At 37.9% G+C, this 17,290-nt stretch overlaps 1 protein-coding gene across 1 annotated transcript in view; it reads right to left on the bottom strand.

The window, feature by feature from the left end:
- The window catches only part of LOC139853529 (photosystem II 10 kDa polypeptide, chloroplastic-like), a 58,259-nt gene that overhangs the window by 10,616 nt on the left and 30,353 nt on the right, over positions 1-17,290 (bottom strand). The window contains exon 3 of the mRNA XM_071842920.1: positions 5,171-5,205. Within this exon, the coding sequence (XP_071699021.1) occupies positions 5,171-5,205 (35 nt within the window). The remainder of the gene's footprint in view (positions 1-5,170; positions 5,206-17,290) is intronic.

Raw genomic sequence — 17,290 nt, 5'->3', positions numbered from 1 at the left:
GGACAGAGAACCCATTCGAGTAAAATCTATGAATATAATGATTCATAATAACCTTACTAATCAAATAAAGGAGGCGCAACAAGGAGTTTTAAAAGAGGGAAATTTAAAGGATGAAATACCCAAAGGATCGGAGAAGCATCTTAATATTCGGGAAGACGGAACCCGGTATAGGGCTGAAAGGATTTGGGTACCAAAATTTGGAGATATGAGAGAAATGGTACTTAGAGAAGCTCATAAAACCAGATACTCAATACATCCTGGAACGGGGAAGATGTACAAGGATCTCAAGAAACATTTTTGGTGGCCGGGTATGAAAGCCGATGTTGCTAAATACGTAGGAGAATGTTTGACGTGTTCTAAGGTCAAAGCTGAGCATCAGAAACCATCAGGTCTACTTCAACAACCCGAAATCCCGGAATGGAAATGGGAAAACATTACCATGGATTTCATCACTAAATTGCCAAGGACTGCAAGTGGTTTTGATACTATTTGGGTAATAGTTGATCGTCTCACCAAATCAGCACACTTCCTGCCAATAAGAGAAGATGACAAGATGGAGAAGTTAGCACGACTGTATTTGAAGGAAGTCGTCTCCAGACATGGAATATCAATCTCTATTATCTCTGATAGGGATGGCAGATTTATTTCAAGATTTTGGCAGATATTACAGCAAGCATTAGGAACTCGTCTAGACATGAGTACTGCCTATCATCCAAAAACTGATGGGCAGAGCGAAAGGACGATACAAACGCTTGAAGACATGCTACGAGCATGTGTTATTGATTTCGGAAACAGTTGGGATCGACATCTACCATTAGCAGAATTTTCCTACAACAACAGCTACCATTCAAGCATTGAGATGGCGCCGTTTGAAGCACTTTATGGTAGAAAGTGCAGGTCTCCAATTTGTTGGAGTGAAGTGGGAGATAGACAGATTACGGGTCCAGAGATTATACAAGAAACTACCGAGAAGATCATCCAAATTCAACAACGGTTGAAAACCGCCCAAAGTCGACAAAAGAGCTACGCTGACATTAAAAGAAAAGATATAGAATTTGAAATTGGAGAGATGGTCATGCTTAAAGTTGCACCTTGGAAAGGCGTTGTTCGATTTGGTAAACGAGGGAAATTAAATCCAAGGTATATTGGACCATTCAAGATTATTGATCGTGTCGGACCAGTAGCTTACCGACTTGAGTTACCTCAACAACTCACGGCTGTACATAACACTTTTCACGTCTCAAATTTGAAGAAATGTTTTGCTAAAAAAGATCTCACAATTCCGTTAGATGAAATCCAAATCAACGAAAAACTTCAATTCATCGAAGAACCCGTCGAAATAATGGATCGTGAGGTTAAAAGACTTAAGCAAAACAAGATACCAATTGTTAAGGTTCGATGGAATGCTCGTAGACGACCCGAGTTCACCTGGGAGCGTGAAGATCAGATGAAGAAGAAATACCCGCATTTATTTCCAGAAGATACGTCAACACCTCCAACTGCTTAAAATTTCGAGACGAAATTTATTTAACGGGTAGGTACTGTAGTGACTCAAACTTTTCAATGTTTATATATATTAATTGAGATTGATATTTACATGATTAAATGTTTCCAACATGTTAAGCAATCAAACTTGTTAAGACTTGATTAATTGAAATATGTTTCATATAGACAATTGACCACCCAAGTTGACCGGTGATTCACGAACGTTAAAACTTGTAAAAACTATATGATGATATATATATGGATATATATATAGTTAACATGATACTATGATAAGTAAATATATCATTAAGTATATTAACAATGAACTACATATGTAAAAACAAGACTACTAACTTAATGATTTTTAAACGAGACATATATGTAACGATTATCGTTGTAAAGACATTTAATGTATATATATATATCATATTAAGAGATATTCATACATGATAATATCATGATAATATAATAATTTAAAATCTCATTTGATATTATAAACATTGGGTTAACAACATTTAACAAGATCGTTAACCTAAAGGTTTCAAAACAACACTTACATGTAACGACTAACGATGACTTAACGACTCAGTTAAAATGTATATACATGTAGTGTTTTAATATGTATTTATACACTTTTGAAAGACTTCAATACACTTATCAAAATACTTCTACTTAACAAAAATGCTTACAATTACATCCTCGTTCAGTTTCATCAACAATTCTACTCGTATGCACCCGTATTCGTACTCGTACAATACACAGCTTTTAGATGTATGTACTATTGGTATATACACTCCAATGATTAGCTCTTAGCAGCCCATGTGAGTCACCTAACACATGTGGGAACCATCATTTGGCAACTAGCATGAAATATCTCATAAAATTACAAAAATATGAGTAATCATTCATGACTTATTTACATGAAAACAAAATTACATATCCTTTATATCTAATCCATACACCAACGACCAAAAACACCTACAAACACTTTCATTCTTCAATTTTCTTCATCTAATTGATCTCTCTCAAGTTCTATCTTCAAGTTCTAAGTGTTCTTCATATATTCTACAAGTTCTAGTTACATAAAATCAAGAATACTTTCAAGTTTGCTAGCTCACTTCCAATCTTGTAAGGTGATCATCCAACCTCAAGAAATCTTTGTTTCTTACAGTAGGTTATCATTCTAATACAAGGTAATAATCATATTCAAACTTTGGTTCAATTTCTATAACTATAACAATCTTATTTCAAGTGATGATCTTACTTGAACTTGTTTTCATGTCATGATTCTGCTTCAAGAACTTCGAGCCATCCAAGGATCCGTTGAAGCTAGATCCATTTTTCTCTTTTCCAGTAGGTTTATCCAAGGAACTTAAGGTAGTAATGATGTTCATAACATCATTCGATTCATACATATAAAGCTATCTTATTCGAAGGTTTAAACTTGTAATCACTAGAACATAGTTTAGTTAATTCTAAACTTGTTCGCAAACAAAAGTTAATCCTTCTAACTTGACTTTTAAAATCAACTAAACACATTTTATATATCTATATGATATGCTAACTTAATTATTTAAAACCTGGAAACACGAAAAACACCGTAAAACCGGATTTACGCCGTTGTAGTAACACCGCGGGCTGTTTTGGGTTAGTTAATTAAAAACTATGATAAACTTTGATTTAAAAGTTGTTATTCTGAGAAAATGATTTTTATTATGAACATGAAACTATATCCAAAAATTATGGTTAAACTCAAAGTGGAAGTATGTTTTCTAAAATGGTCATCTAGACGTCGTTCTTTCGACTGAAATGACTACCTTTACAAAAACGACTTGTAACTTATTTTCCGACTATAAACCTATACTTTTTCTGTTTAGATTCATAAAATAGAGTTCAATATGAAACCATAGCAATTTGATTCACTCAAAACGGATTTAAAATGAAGAAGTTATGGGTAAAACAAGATTGGATAATTTTTCTCATTTTAGCTACGTGAAAATTGGTAACAAATCTATTCCAACCATAACTTTATCAACTTGTATTGTATATTATGTAATCTTGAGATACCATAGACACGTATACAATGTTTCGACCTATCATGTCGACACATCTATATATATTTCGGAACAACCATAGACACTCTATATGTGAATGTTGGAGTTAGCTATACAGGGTTGAGGTTGATTCCAAAATATATATAGTTTGAGTTGTGATCAATACTGAGATACGTATACACTGGGTCGTGGATTGATTCAAGATAATATTTATCGATTTATTTCTGTACATCTAACTGTGGACAACTAGTTGTAGGTTACTAACGAGGACAGCTGACTTAATAAACTTAAAACATCAAAATATATTAAAAGTGTTGTAAATATATTTTAAACATACTTTGATATATATGTATATATTGTTATAGGTTCGTGAATCAACCAGTGGCCAAGCCTTACTTCCCGACGAAGTAAAAATCTGTGAAAGTGAGTTATAGTCCCACTTTTAAAATCTAATATTTTTGGGATGAGAATACATGCAGGTTTTATAAATGATTTACAAAATAGACACAAGTACGTGAAACTACATTCTATGGTTGAATTATCGAAATCGAATATGCCCCTTTTTATTAAGTCTGGTAATCTAAGAATTAGGGAACAGACACCCTAATTGACACGAATCCTAAAGATAGATCTATTGGGCCTAACAAACCCCATCCAAAGTACCGGATGCTTTAGTACTTCGAAATTTATATCATATCCGAAGGGTGTCCCGGAATGATGGGGATATTCTTATATATGCATCTTGTTAATGTCGGTTACCAGGTGTTCACCATATGAATGATTTTTATCTCTATGTATGGGATGTGTATTGAAATATGAAATCTTGTGGTCTATTGTTACGATTTGATATATATAGGTTAAACCTATAACTCACCAACATTTTTGTTGACGTTTAAAGCATGTTTATTCTCAGGTGAATATTAAGAGCTTCCGCTGTTGCATACTAAAATAAGGACAAGATTTGGAGTCCATGTTTGTATGATATTGTGTAAAAACTGCATTCAAGAAACTGATTTCGATGTAACATATTTGTATTGTAAACCATTATGTAATGGTCGTGTGTAAACAGGATATTTTAGATTATCATTATTTGATAATCTACGTAAAGCTTTTTAAACCTTTATTTATAAAATAAAGGTTATGGTTTGTTTTAAAAATGAATGCAGTCTTTGAAAAACGTCTCATATAGAGGTCAAAACCTCGCAACGAAATCAATTAATATGGAACGTTTTTAATCAATAAGAACGGGACATTTCAAACTCAATCTGTGTACGTGTAGATTGAGCCCAATCAGATTGAGCTCAATATGTGTGTTTTATGGATTTCTCTCCCACACTTAGTTCTCTCCCGATCCCTTCACTACATGTATATATTTAAATTTGGTTCTCATTTGAACTTAACATGCATATATATATATATATATATATATATATATATATATATATATATATATATATATATATATATATATATATATATATATATATATATATGTGTGTGTGTGTGTATGTGTGTGTGTGTATGTGTGTGTGTGTGTGTTCGTATCCATAATGATAATAATATATATATGTTCGTATCCATAATGATAAAGTTATATATATTTAGAGAGAGAGCTAGAGAGATTAAGTAACCAAGGGGCTTGTCAACTTTGATCTTCTTGACACCACTGGTGTGATGCCCCATACAAAACCATCGTGTACGAATCATCAACAACAGGATCATTACAAGGTTAAGTACTATATGCGATTTCAAAAAGAGTTTGCATTCATAAATAAAGTGATGTCTAAACCAACATCGAATGTTTTACAATCCAAAAGCATGCTTCACTAAGTAGAGGCAAATAATAAGTGTATGTGACCACAATGGTCGTTACAAGTCATAGTTCAAAAGTACTAAAGTTTGAATGCAAAATAAAGTAGTTCATGCGATAACAACTCTAAGCAGCGGGTGTCTACAGCACGACTAGTACACAACGGAAGCTAACCTCAAGTACCTGAGAAAAACATGCTTAAAAACGTCAACACAAAGGTTGGTGAGCTATAGTTTAAGTATAACAGTAAGTAAGGTAGGCCACGAGATTTCAGTGCTACAAAGAGCGTTTCAAAATAGTATGATAAAGTATATGTTAACCGTGGGCACTTGGTAACTAACTTAACGTTTATACCCCCCGAAAGTACACTTGGCAAGTGCGTATGTCTACGAAGTATTAAACACTCGTTAAATGCTAGCGCTACTATCCCGAGTGGGGATGTCAAACCCTATGGATCCATATCTAAGATTCGCGTTCACCGGTTCAAAAACCAATGACTAAACGTTACCGAGCTAAAGGGAATATTTCTGCCGTTATATAACCCACACATATATTAGTTTAAGTACTCGTGCCTAGTATGTAAAACATAAAATCCGCATGTATTCTCAGTTCCCAAAATAAGTTAAAGTAAAAAGGGAATGCTATAACTCACAATGATAAGGTAGCGGTAAAGTCGAGTCGAGAAAAGTGTGCAAGTAATCGGTCCGAAAGTCCTCAACCTAAGTCAAATAGTACTAAGTCAGTAAATCGTCTGAATAGGTTTAAAAGTACGTAAATAAGGTCTTAAAGGTCATCATCAATCATCATCAAACATAAGGCGTAAAGTAAGTTTCGTTTATGAAAGTAGTTTAAAACAAAGGCTGAATTCAGTCAGTCACCACGGCCTCTACCCTTACTGAAACAAGGTGATACCAGTGGCCATGGCTCCGTATATGAGTCCTTTAAGTGTGGTAAAATTTATAGAATCAAACTCGTCTTCGTTTGACCGTGGAGACGGTCTAAGTGCGAGTAGGTCAGAAATTTCTGCACAACGTTAAAGGACATAGTGACGATCGGAGGGCCATAAATCCTAAACCGTAACTCGGATTAAGACGAGTCCTATATGAAAAGTTATCTACTTGAACAGACCTATTTGAAAATCATGATCACAACAGCCCAGGTCTACTGTTCTGTTACAGAAACCAGAAAACAGTAGGTAGAAGACAGAAAGCAGAAAAATAATGGGTTCCGGTGAGTTTGGTGCTTGATGTTCATCATGGTTCTCATCCTTGATGCCTATAGCTTCAAGTGTACAACTCATTGATGTGTTTACATCATCCTTACCATGGTTTGACCATCATAACCCAAGTGTAAGTCTAAGACATGAAGCACAACTCACTTAAGAGTTGTATGAAGTTTGATGAACCAAAGTTACATCAAAGTTTTAGATCTAACACATACATGAATTTTAAAACTAATAATAAGTTACAAACTTGAAAGTGATCTTATGAAATCAAGATCTTAAGTTGTAGAACATAGTTCTTAGTTTGATCTTGAAGATCCAAAACTCAAAAGTCTAGATCTAACATAAGTGTACAAAGTTATAATTAAAAAGTTTCATTTACATGTTCTTGAACTTTTAAAGTTTCTTTTAGTTCAAGATTAATGAGATCAAAGTTAACTAGTAACATTTGACCAATCACAACCAACAAACAAGAAATTAAAGTGCATAAAATGAAGACATAAACTAAATAAACAAGTAATTTGTTCATGGTTGTTCATACTTTAAAGATTCAACCAAAGTTTGATCTTTAAGTAAAGTAAACATTAAGTTCACTTCATGTACTTCAAGTATGAGTTACAACACAAGAACTCTCTTTCTTAAAACAAGTATTGGAGATCATAAACTAGGAAGTTTATATCTTGTATGTTCTTATTATGAACAAGATAATATGAAGAATGAAACTAAGTAGTTTGATTCTTGAAACTAAATAAGTAAGTAACAAACAATTACTAGTAATCAACACAAGTAACAAAAGATTGAATAAACAAAGAATGATGATGATTAATGGGTGATATGCAACGGTTTTACCAACAAAAGGAAAGAAGAAAAGTTGTTCAAACACTTACAAGAAAGAGAGAAAAGTGAGAGAGAATGGTTGAGAGAAAATGAGAGATAAGTGTGTGTTTTGAAAATGAGAGAAAATCAAGTGATGAAGTAATGAAAAAATGAAAGGCAAAAGCCCTCCTTGGGCACCAATAGGCCACGGTTCAGCAGCCACAAGGGGGAGGGAGAAGGTTCAAAGGTTACTAGCATGTAAAGATGTTAAAAGGTGGTTAAAAGAGGTGGTTACATGGGGATTAAGAGCAAACTAGATTCCAATTGTACAAACTAACTAGTTCCTTTCACTAAATGATACTTACAAGTTCTTAGTGGGCTAACTAAGTCCATTAATAATGTAGGGCCAGCTTCTAAAGTCCAATAACACTAGTAAAGGCCCAAGTTCAAATAAAAGCCCAAGTATGAATGTAATTAACAAGTTAATCCAATTAAAAGTCCAAGTAACTAACTAACAACTTTAGTTAATTAAAATGATTAATAAACTTAATCATGAATGCAAATAATATCTAAAAATATAATTCGCGAAAGTTCCGGGTGTCACAAAGACGTTTCGGGCAATTAAAGTCAAGTTCGGGCAATCATGGCAACATGTAAATGTAATAACATACATTCGTTTTATCACACGTATTAATAATAACAATTATTAATAAATAAACGTTGGAAAATCTAGGGTCGTTACATTACCCACCTGTAAAAGAAAATTTCGTCCCAAAATTTAAGCTGAGGTAGATGGAGGAGTCGGGAAAAGGTGAGGATACTTCCGCATTATTTGATCCTCTCACTCCCAAGTAAACTCAGGTCCTCGTTTGGCATTCCATCGCACTCGGACGATCAAAATCTTGTTGCGTTTCAAAGTTTTGATCTCACGATCCATAATCTCAACTGGTTCTTCCACAAAGTGGAGTTTGTCATCAATTGTAAGTTCCTCAAGTGGTATGATAAGTTCAGGTGCAGCAAGGCACTTTTTCAGGTTTGACACGTGGAAGGTAGGATGAACTGAGCTCAATTGTGCTGGTAGATCCAAATGGTATGCAACGGGTCTAACACGTTCCAAGATTTCAAAAGGACCAATGTATCGTGGGTTTAACTTTCCACGTTTTCCAAAACGGATCACACCTTTCCAAGGTGCAACCTTCAACATTACACGATCACTAACGTTGAATTCAAAGTCTTTACGTTTAAGATCGGCATAACTCTTTTGACGGTCACGAGCAGTCTTAAGTCTAGCTTGAATCTGAGCAATCTTCTCCGTGGTTTCATGGACTACCTCGGGTCCGGTGATTTGCTTTTCACCTACTTCGGCCCAACAAATAGGAGATCGGCACTTACGGCCATACAATGCTTCAAAAGGTGCAACATTAATGCTTGAGTGATAACTGTTGTTGTAAGAAAATTTGGCGAGTGGCAAATGCCTTTCCCAGGCCTTTCCGAAATCAATGACACATGCACGCAACATGTCTTCCAAGGTCTGAATCGTTCGTTCACTTTGCTCGTCGGTCTGAGGGTGATAAGCAGTACTCATGTCAAGACGGGTTCCCATGGCTTCTTGCAAAGAACGCCAGAATCTAGAAGCAAAACGGGGATCGCGATCTGAGATGATCGATAAAGGTACACCATGACGAGATACAACCTCCTTGATGTATAGATGAGCAAGTCTTTCCATTGTATCAGTTTCCTTCATCGCTAGGAAGTGTGCGGATTTGGTAAGGCGGTCAACAATAACTCAAATAGTATCGTATCCGCCCACCGTCTTTGGTAGCTTGGTGATGAAATCCATTGTTATCCGTTCCCACTTCCATTGTGGGATTTCTGGTTGTTGAAGCAAACCAGAAGGTCTCTGATGCTCGGCTTTAACCTTCGAGCAAGTCAAACACTTACTAACATAAGTCGCAACGTCCTTTTTAAGATTCGGCCACCAATACTGTTCTTTAAGGTCGTGGTACATTTTGCCCGCTACAGGATGAATCGAATATCTCAATTTGTGTGCCTCATCAAGTATAAGGTTCCGTAGATCTCCGTAATAAGGTACCCAAATTCTTTCGGCATAACATCGGAGTCCAGATTCCCTAACCTCGAATCGAGAGACAAGTATGTTCAAATGCTCATGAGTTATATTCTCCTCCTTGAGAGCCTCATCTTGGGCTACTCTGATCTGACTGTTGAGGTTCGAATGGATGGTGATGTTTAGAGCCCTAACACGAAGAGGTGCCGTCCTCTCCTTTCGACTTAAAGCGTCAGCTACAACATTGGCCTTGCCAGGATGATAACGAAGTTCACAATCGTAGTCGTTAAGCGTCTCGATCCATCGACGCTGTCTCATATTCAGTTGCTTCTGATCAAAGATATGCTGGAGACTCTTGTGGTCGGTGAAGATAGTGCTCTTAGTTCCATACAAATAGTGTCTCCACAATTTGAGCGCAAAGACAACGGCTCCAAGTTCAAGATCGTGAGTAGTGTAGTTCCGCTCGTGAATCTTCAATTGGCGGGAGGCATAAGCGATAACCTTTGATCGTTGCATCAGTACACAACCAAAACCACTTTTCGATGCATCACAATAAACAACAAAGTCGTCACTGCCCTCAGGAAGTGATAGGATAGGTGCGGTGGTTAACTTCTTCTTCAAAGTTTGAAATGCTGATTCGTGTGAGGGTTCCCAAATGAACTTCTTACCCTTGTGAGTCAGTGCGGTCAAAGGACGCGCAATCAGAGAAAATCCTTCAATGATCCTTCGATAGTAACCGGTGAGACCTAGGAATTGGCGAATGTGAGTTGGAGTTGTGGGGGTCTCCCACTTGCTGATAGCTTCAATCTTGGCGGGGTCAACTTTGATACCCTGGTCGCTCACAACATGACCCAGAAACTGTACTTCCTTCAACCAAAATTCACACTTGAAGAATTTGGCGTAAAGTTGCTCTTGTCTCAAGAGTTCAAGTACTAGTCGGAGGTGTTGCTCATGCTCTTCTTCGCTCTTAGAGTAGATGAGGATATCATCTATGAAGACGATAACAAACTTATCCAAGTACGGCTTGCAGACACGATTCATGAGATCCATGAACACAGCAGGTGCATTGGTTAATCCGAATGGCATCACGAGAAACTCATAATGACCATAACGAGTTCTAAATGCAGTTTTCATCACGTCACTTTCCTTCATCCTCAACTGGTGATAACCGGATCGCAAATCGATCTTATAGTAAACGCTCGATCCTTGTAGTTGGTCAAAAAGATCATCAATTCGTGGAAGAGGATACCGATTCTTGATAGTCAATTTGTTGAGTTCACGGTAGTCGATACACATACGGAAGGATCCATCCTTCTTCTTCACAAACAACACAGGTGCACCCCAAGGCGAGAAACTTGGTTGGATAAATCCACGGTCTAACAGTTCTGGTAGTTGACTCTGTAGTTCTTGCATCTTGGAAGGTGCGAGTCTATAAGGTGAGCGAGCTACAGGTGCAGCTCCTGGCACTAAATCAATCTGAAACTCTACTGCTCTCTGCGGCGGCAATCCAGGCAATTCCTTTGGGAAGACATCGGAAAATTCATTCGCAATTTGAACGTCGTTCACGCTCTTCACCTCAGTTTCTACCGCTTTCACATGTGCTAGGACAGCAAAACGTCCCTTCTTCATAATCTTTTGCGCTTTCACGCAACTAATGAGGTTCAACTTCGTGGTACATCTCTCTCCATAGATAACCAGTGGCTCGCCATCTCCTTGCGGTATACGAAGAGCTTTATCTCCGCAGATAATATCATCCTTTATCTTGCTCAACCAATCCATACCGACTATCACGTCAAAACTTCCCAGTTTGATGGGTATCAAATCGATTTCGAAATCTTCACCAGCTATGTTGATAATAGCTCCACGACTAATATGGTCAACCTTTTCAAGTTTTCCATTGGCGACCTCGACAAGCATACTCTCTTTTAACGGGACTAATGACCAATTAATCTTATCGCAAAAATGTCTACATACATAACTTCTATCCGCACCAGTATCAAACAAGACAGAAGCTAAAAGATTGTTGATTTTGAATATACCTGTCACCAAGTCGGGGTTTTCTCGTGCGTCCCTTGCATTAACATTGAAAGCTCTAGCGTGCGGTGGTCCACCATCTTTTCGCTTGTTTGGGCACGCATTTCTGAAATGGCCCGTCTGTCCGCATTCGTAACACTTCCTTGGCCCTGTGGGGTTTTCAAAGTGGTGACCTTGCAGTCTTTTCCAACATGCCCAGACCGTTGGCACTTCTCGCAGACAACATTGCAATACCCAGTGTGGTGTTTGTAACACCTCAAGCATTATGGTAAGGTTCCCTTGTAGTTCGGGTTGGAGTTGGTGTTGTTGTTGGGGTTGGGGTTTCCACCGTTGTTGTTTCCTCTGAAACCTTCATGTCGTTTCACCGGGTTCTGTTCATAGTTTCTTCCCCTGTTGTTGTTGTTGTTGTTGTTGTTGTTGTTGTGGTTATCCCATTTGCGCTTCTCACTAGTACCCACTTCAGACTTAGTTTTCTCCGGTTCATCGATGGTTATTTGATTCATTAAAGTATGCGCCATGCGCATCGCTTCGGGAACATTCGGTGGCTTGGATGAGGTGACGTTTCCCTTAATGCTCTTAGGAAGTCCCCAGAAGTATCTTTCCATTCGCTTGAATTCCGGGGTGACCATTGTCGGACACATCAGGGCTAGTTCCAAAAATCTCCTGTTGTAACCATCAAGGTCGTTCCCAATGGCCTTTAACTGCATAAATTCGATTTCCATCTTTTGGATTTCGGTTCTCGGACAATACTCCTCAATCATGGCACATTTAAATTCTTCCCATAGCGTAGCATACGCCTCATCAATGCCTTGTGCCTGTGCCATTGTGTTCCACCACGTGAGCGCGCCGTCAGATAGTGTGCAAGAAGCAAATTTGGTCTTATTGTCCTCCGAACAGTTGCTAACTCGGAATACTGATTCAAGTTTCTTGAACCATCTGGTGAGACCACCCGGTCCCTCAGTGCCGCTGAAGTTATGTGGTTTACAGCTCTGGAATTCCTTGTAAGTACACCCATTTTGAACGGGTTGAATAACCGATGGTGGTGGCGGTGGCGATGGAGCTTGGGGTTGCATTTTCGCAATGGCTGCGGCTACACGTTCTTGGATCATCTCTTCAATTTGAGCAGCAGTAGGTGTGGATCGACCGTTAGCCATGGTGTTCTATACAAACATTTTGACTCAAGTCAAAATCCAGCATTCAATATATAATAATATAGTATATAACAACCAACATGTAAACAGCACAACACATGTTAATTAAGTAACGCAAGTTGATACAAGTACCGCAAAACACCATACAGTAACGTAAATAGAATACTTGTGTAAAAATAACATCACAAAGTTTCCATTCATTAATAATAAGTTTCATACATCATGATAGATTCGTACAATACATAAGTGAAATATGAAACTACAACTAGATTACATCATGAAATCTAATACAAAAGGTCCTACGGTGAAGGTGGGTGTAGGATGTCCATAACCTGAGACATCTGCTCCTCAAGCTCAGCTACCCGAGCTCGAAGGATCTCCACCTCCCTTGTCAATTCCTCGACTGTGGGAGATGGTGGGGCAGGTGGTGCCGGCGGTGCAGGTGGTGCCGGTGATGCAGGTGGTGCCGGTGATGTAGGTGGTGCAGATCGCACGAAATGGGGTGCAGACGTTCCGGATCCAGAAATAGTCAGTACGTAACGGGGTGTCTTACGCACTTGTGGGTCGGCAGGGTACGACACAAGCCGCTTACGAGCAGTAACCCTACGACGTCGACCAAACGTGTCAGTGAAGGCTCGTCCTCCGTTGATCCCCGGAATGATGGTACCGTCGAAGCGATACCGCTTCTTTGGCGGGGTGGAGGGTGGCTGAATAGGTATATCAGCAGGGTCCTCATCATCACTGGAGTCGTCTGAGGAAGAGTCATCTGATGAAGAATCAGTGGATGACGGGTCGTCTGAATCATGTGGTGGCTGTACGGGTGGCTGAACTGGCCGTCCGTGGGCGGCCATCATCTGTCTGTATCTGAATGGCGGAATCGGCACTAAACGTCCATTAGGAGCGCGTCGACACGGCATGCGCATATGGTTACGGAATGGCCCTTCCCCGAACTCCGCGGGAATCACAACACCACCGATGCGGGGCTGTGGCTCCGAGGATCCGGGAGCAGACGGAGCTGGAATCTCCGTAGGGTCCACGTGTCCATCAATAGTAGCCACTGGTGTAGGCGCCTGCCTGCTAGTCCCGAAAGATGAAGCGCCGGGGTCACTGGTGCGTATCGGGATCGGTGTGTCGGCAGCAGCAGCGGGTGGGGTGGCTGACGAGTCTAAACTGCCCAAAACGATAGCAGGTGGTACATCCGACATCTGAACAAGGAAAAATAAATTTTCCATGTCAGTAAGTCATAAAGCAAGCACGTATTATGCCAACAGTTTAAATCATGTATAACAATAAGTAGCATGACAATAATAACGAATCGTACAGAAGTAGCATGCAATCGAAAGCAAGTGATATCATATAGTAGTGAAATCATGTAATATCATACGGCATATAGCAGTAAAAGTAAGCAGCAGCATGCAGTAAGTTCAGCGGAAACAAGTAAACTAGCAAGTTGTAGATTAGTCCTATTAGTGAATCCTACTCGGGTCGGTCTTAGACTCACTAATGCAACCTAATTCCCTTCAACCAATGCTCTGATACCAAATGTGATGCGCCGTACAAAATCATCGTGTACGAATCATCAATAACAGGATCATTACAAGGTTAAGTACTATATGCGATTTCAAAAAGAGTTTGCATTCATAAATAAAGTGATGTCTAAACCAACATCGAATGTTTTACAACCCAAAAGCATGCTTCACTAAGTAGAGGCAAATAATAAGTGTATGTGACCACAATGGTCGTTACAAGTCATAGTTCAAAAGTACTAAAGTTTGAATGCAAAATAAAGTAGTTCATGCGATAACAACTCTAAGCAGTGGGTGTCTACAGCACGACTAGTACACAGCGGAAGCTAACCTCAATCACCTGAGAAAAACATGCTTAAAAACGTCAACACAAAGGTTGGTGAACTATAGTTTAAGTATAACAGTAAGTAAGGTAGGCCACGGGATTTCAGTGCTACAAAGAGCGTTTCAAAATAGTATGATAAAGTATATGTTAACCGTGGGCACTTGGTAACTAACTTAATGTTTATACCACCTGAAAGTACACTTGGCAAGTGCGTATGTCTACGAAGTATTAAACACTCGTTAAATGCTAGCGCTACTAGCCCGAGTGGGTATGTCAAACCCTATGGATCCATATCTAAGATTCGCGTTCACCGGTTCAAAAACCAATGACTAAACGTTACCGAGCTAAAGGGAATGTTTCTGCCGTTATATAACCCACACATATATAAGTTTAAGTACTCGTGCCTAGTATGTAAAACATAAAATCCGCATGTATTCTCAGTTCCCAAAATAAGTTAAAGTAAAAAGGGAATGCTATAACTCACAATGATAAGGTAGCGGTAAAGTCGAGTCGGGAAAAGTGTGCAAGTAATCGGTCCGAAAGTCCTCAACCTAAGTCAAATAGTACTAAGTCAGTAAATCGTATGAATAGGTTTAAAAGTACGTAAATAAGGTCTTAAAGGTCATCATCAATCATCATCAAACATAAGGCGTAAAGTAAGTTTAATTTATGAAAGTAGTTTAAAACAAAGGCTGATTTCAGTCAGTCACCACGGCCTCTAACCTTACTGAAACAAGGTGAGACCAGTGGCCATGGCTCCGTATATGAGTCCTTTAAGTGTGGTAAAATTTACAGAAGCAAACTCGTCTTCGTTTGACCGTGGCGATGGTCTAAGTGCGAGTAGGTCAGAAATTTCTGCACAACGTTAAAGGACATAGTGACGATCGGAGGGCCATAAATCCTAAACCGTAACTCGGATTAAGACGAGTCCTATATGAAAAGTTATCTAATTGAACATACCTATTTGAAAATCATGATCACAACAGCCCAGGTCTACTGGTCTGTTACAGAAACCCGAAAACAGTAGGTAGAAGACAGAAAGTAGAAAAATAATGGGTTCCGGTGAGTTTGGTGCTTGATGTTCATCATGGTTCTCATTCTTGATGCCTATAGCTTCAAGTGTACAACTCATTGATGTGTTTACATCATCCTTACCATGGTTTGACCATCATAACCCAAGTGTAAGTCTAAGACATGAAGCACAACTCACTTAAGAGTTGTATGAAGTTTGATGAACCAAAGTTACATCAAAGTCTTAGATCTAACACATACATGAACTTTAAAACTAATAATAAGTTACAAACTTGAAAGTGATCTTATGAAATCAAGATCTTAAGTTGTAGAACATAGTTCTTAGTTTGATCTTGAAGATCCAAAACTCAAAAGTCTAGATCTAACATAAGTGTACAAAGTTATAATTAAAAAGTTTCATTTACATGTTCTTGAACTTTTAAAGTTTCTTTTAGTTCAAGATTAATGAGATCAAAGTTAACTAGTAACATTTGACCAATCACAACCAACAAACAAGAAATTAAAGTGCATAAAATGAAGACATAAACTAAATAAACAAGTAATTTGTTCATGGTTGTTCATACTTTAAAGATTCAACCAAAGTTTGATCTTTAAGTAAAGTAAACATTAAGTTCACTTCATGTACCTCAAGTATGAGTTACAACACAAGAACTCTCTTTCTTAAAACAAGTATTGGAGATCATAAACTAGGAAGTTTATGTCTTGTATGTTCTTATTATGAACAAGATAATATGAAGAATGAAACTAAGTAGTTTGATTCTTGAAACTAAATAAGTAAGTAACAAACAATTACTAGTAATCAACACAAGTAACAAAAGATTGAATAAACAAAGAATGATGATGATTAATGGGTGATATGCTACGGTTTTACCAACAAAAGAAAAGAAGAAAAGTTGTTCAAACACTTACAAGAAAGAGAGAAAAGTGAGAGAGAATGGTTGAGAGAAAATGAGAGATAAGTGTGTGTTTTGAAAATGAGAGAAAATCAAGTGATGAAGTAATGAAAAAATGAAAGGCAAAAACCCTCCTTGGGCACCAATAGGCCACGGTTCAGCAGCCACAAGGGGGAGGGAGAAGGTTCAAAGGTTACTAGCATGTAAAGATGTTAAAAGGTGGTTAAAAGAGGTGGTTACATGGGGATTAAGAGCAAACTAGATTCCAATTGTACAAACTAACTAGTTCCTTTCACTAAATGATACTTACAAGTTCTTAGTGGGCTAACTAAGTCCATTAATAATGTAGGGTGGGCTTCTAAAGTCCAATAACACTAGTAAAGGCTCAAGTTCAAATAAAAGCCCAAGTATGAATGTAATTAACAAGTTAATCCAATTAAAAGTCCAAGTAACTAACTAACAACTTTAGTTAATTAAAATGATTAATAAACTTAATCATGAATGCAAATAATATCTAAAAATATTACTCGCAAAAGTTCCGGGTGTCACAAAGACGTTTCGGGCAATTAAAGTCAAGTTCGGTCAATCATGGTAACATGTAAATGTAATAATATACATTCGTTTTATCACATGTATTAATAATAACAATTATTAATAAATAAACGTTGGAAAATCCAGGGTCGTTACAACTGGCTTGATGTTGGATATAGTTTTGGTTAGAAGAATTAGATATGGTTGCATAGTATTTGTGAAGGATGTTATCACACATAGGTGGGAGAAAAAAGTTGGAGGGGACTTGCTTGGTTATAAAAGAGGGGTTAAGTCTTCATTCCAAATTGCACCAATCAATACACTTTAAGTATTTGATTATTTCTTT

This window comes from Rutidosis leptorrhynchoides, chromosome 6, assembly GCF_046630445.1.
Source record: "Rutidosis leptorrhynchoides isolate AG116_Rl617_1_P2 chromosome 6, CSIRO_AGI_Rlap_v1, whole genome shotgun sequence".
Taxonomy (NCBI): Eukaryota; Viridiplantae; Streptophyta; class Magnoliopsida; order Asterales; family Asteraceae; genus Rutidosis; species Rutidosis leptorrhynchoides.
This window is presented reverse-complemented; position numbering and strand designations above follow the sequence as displayed.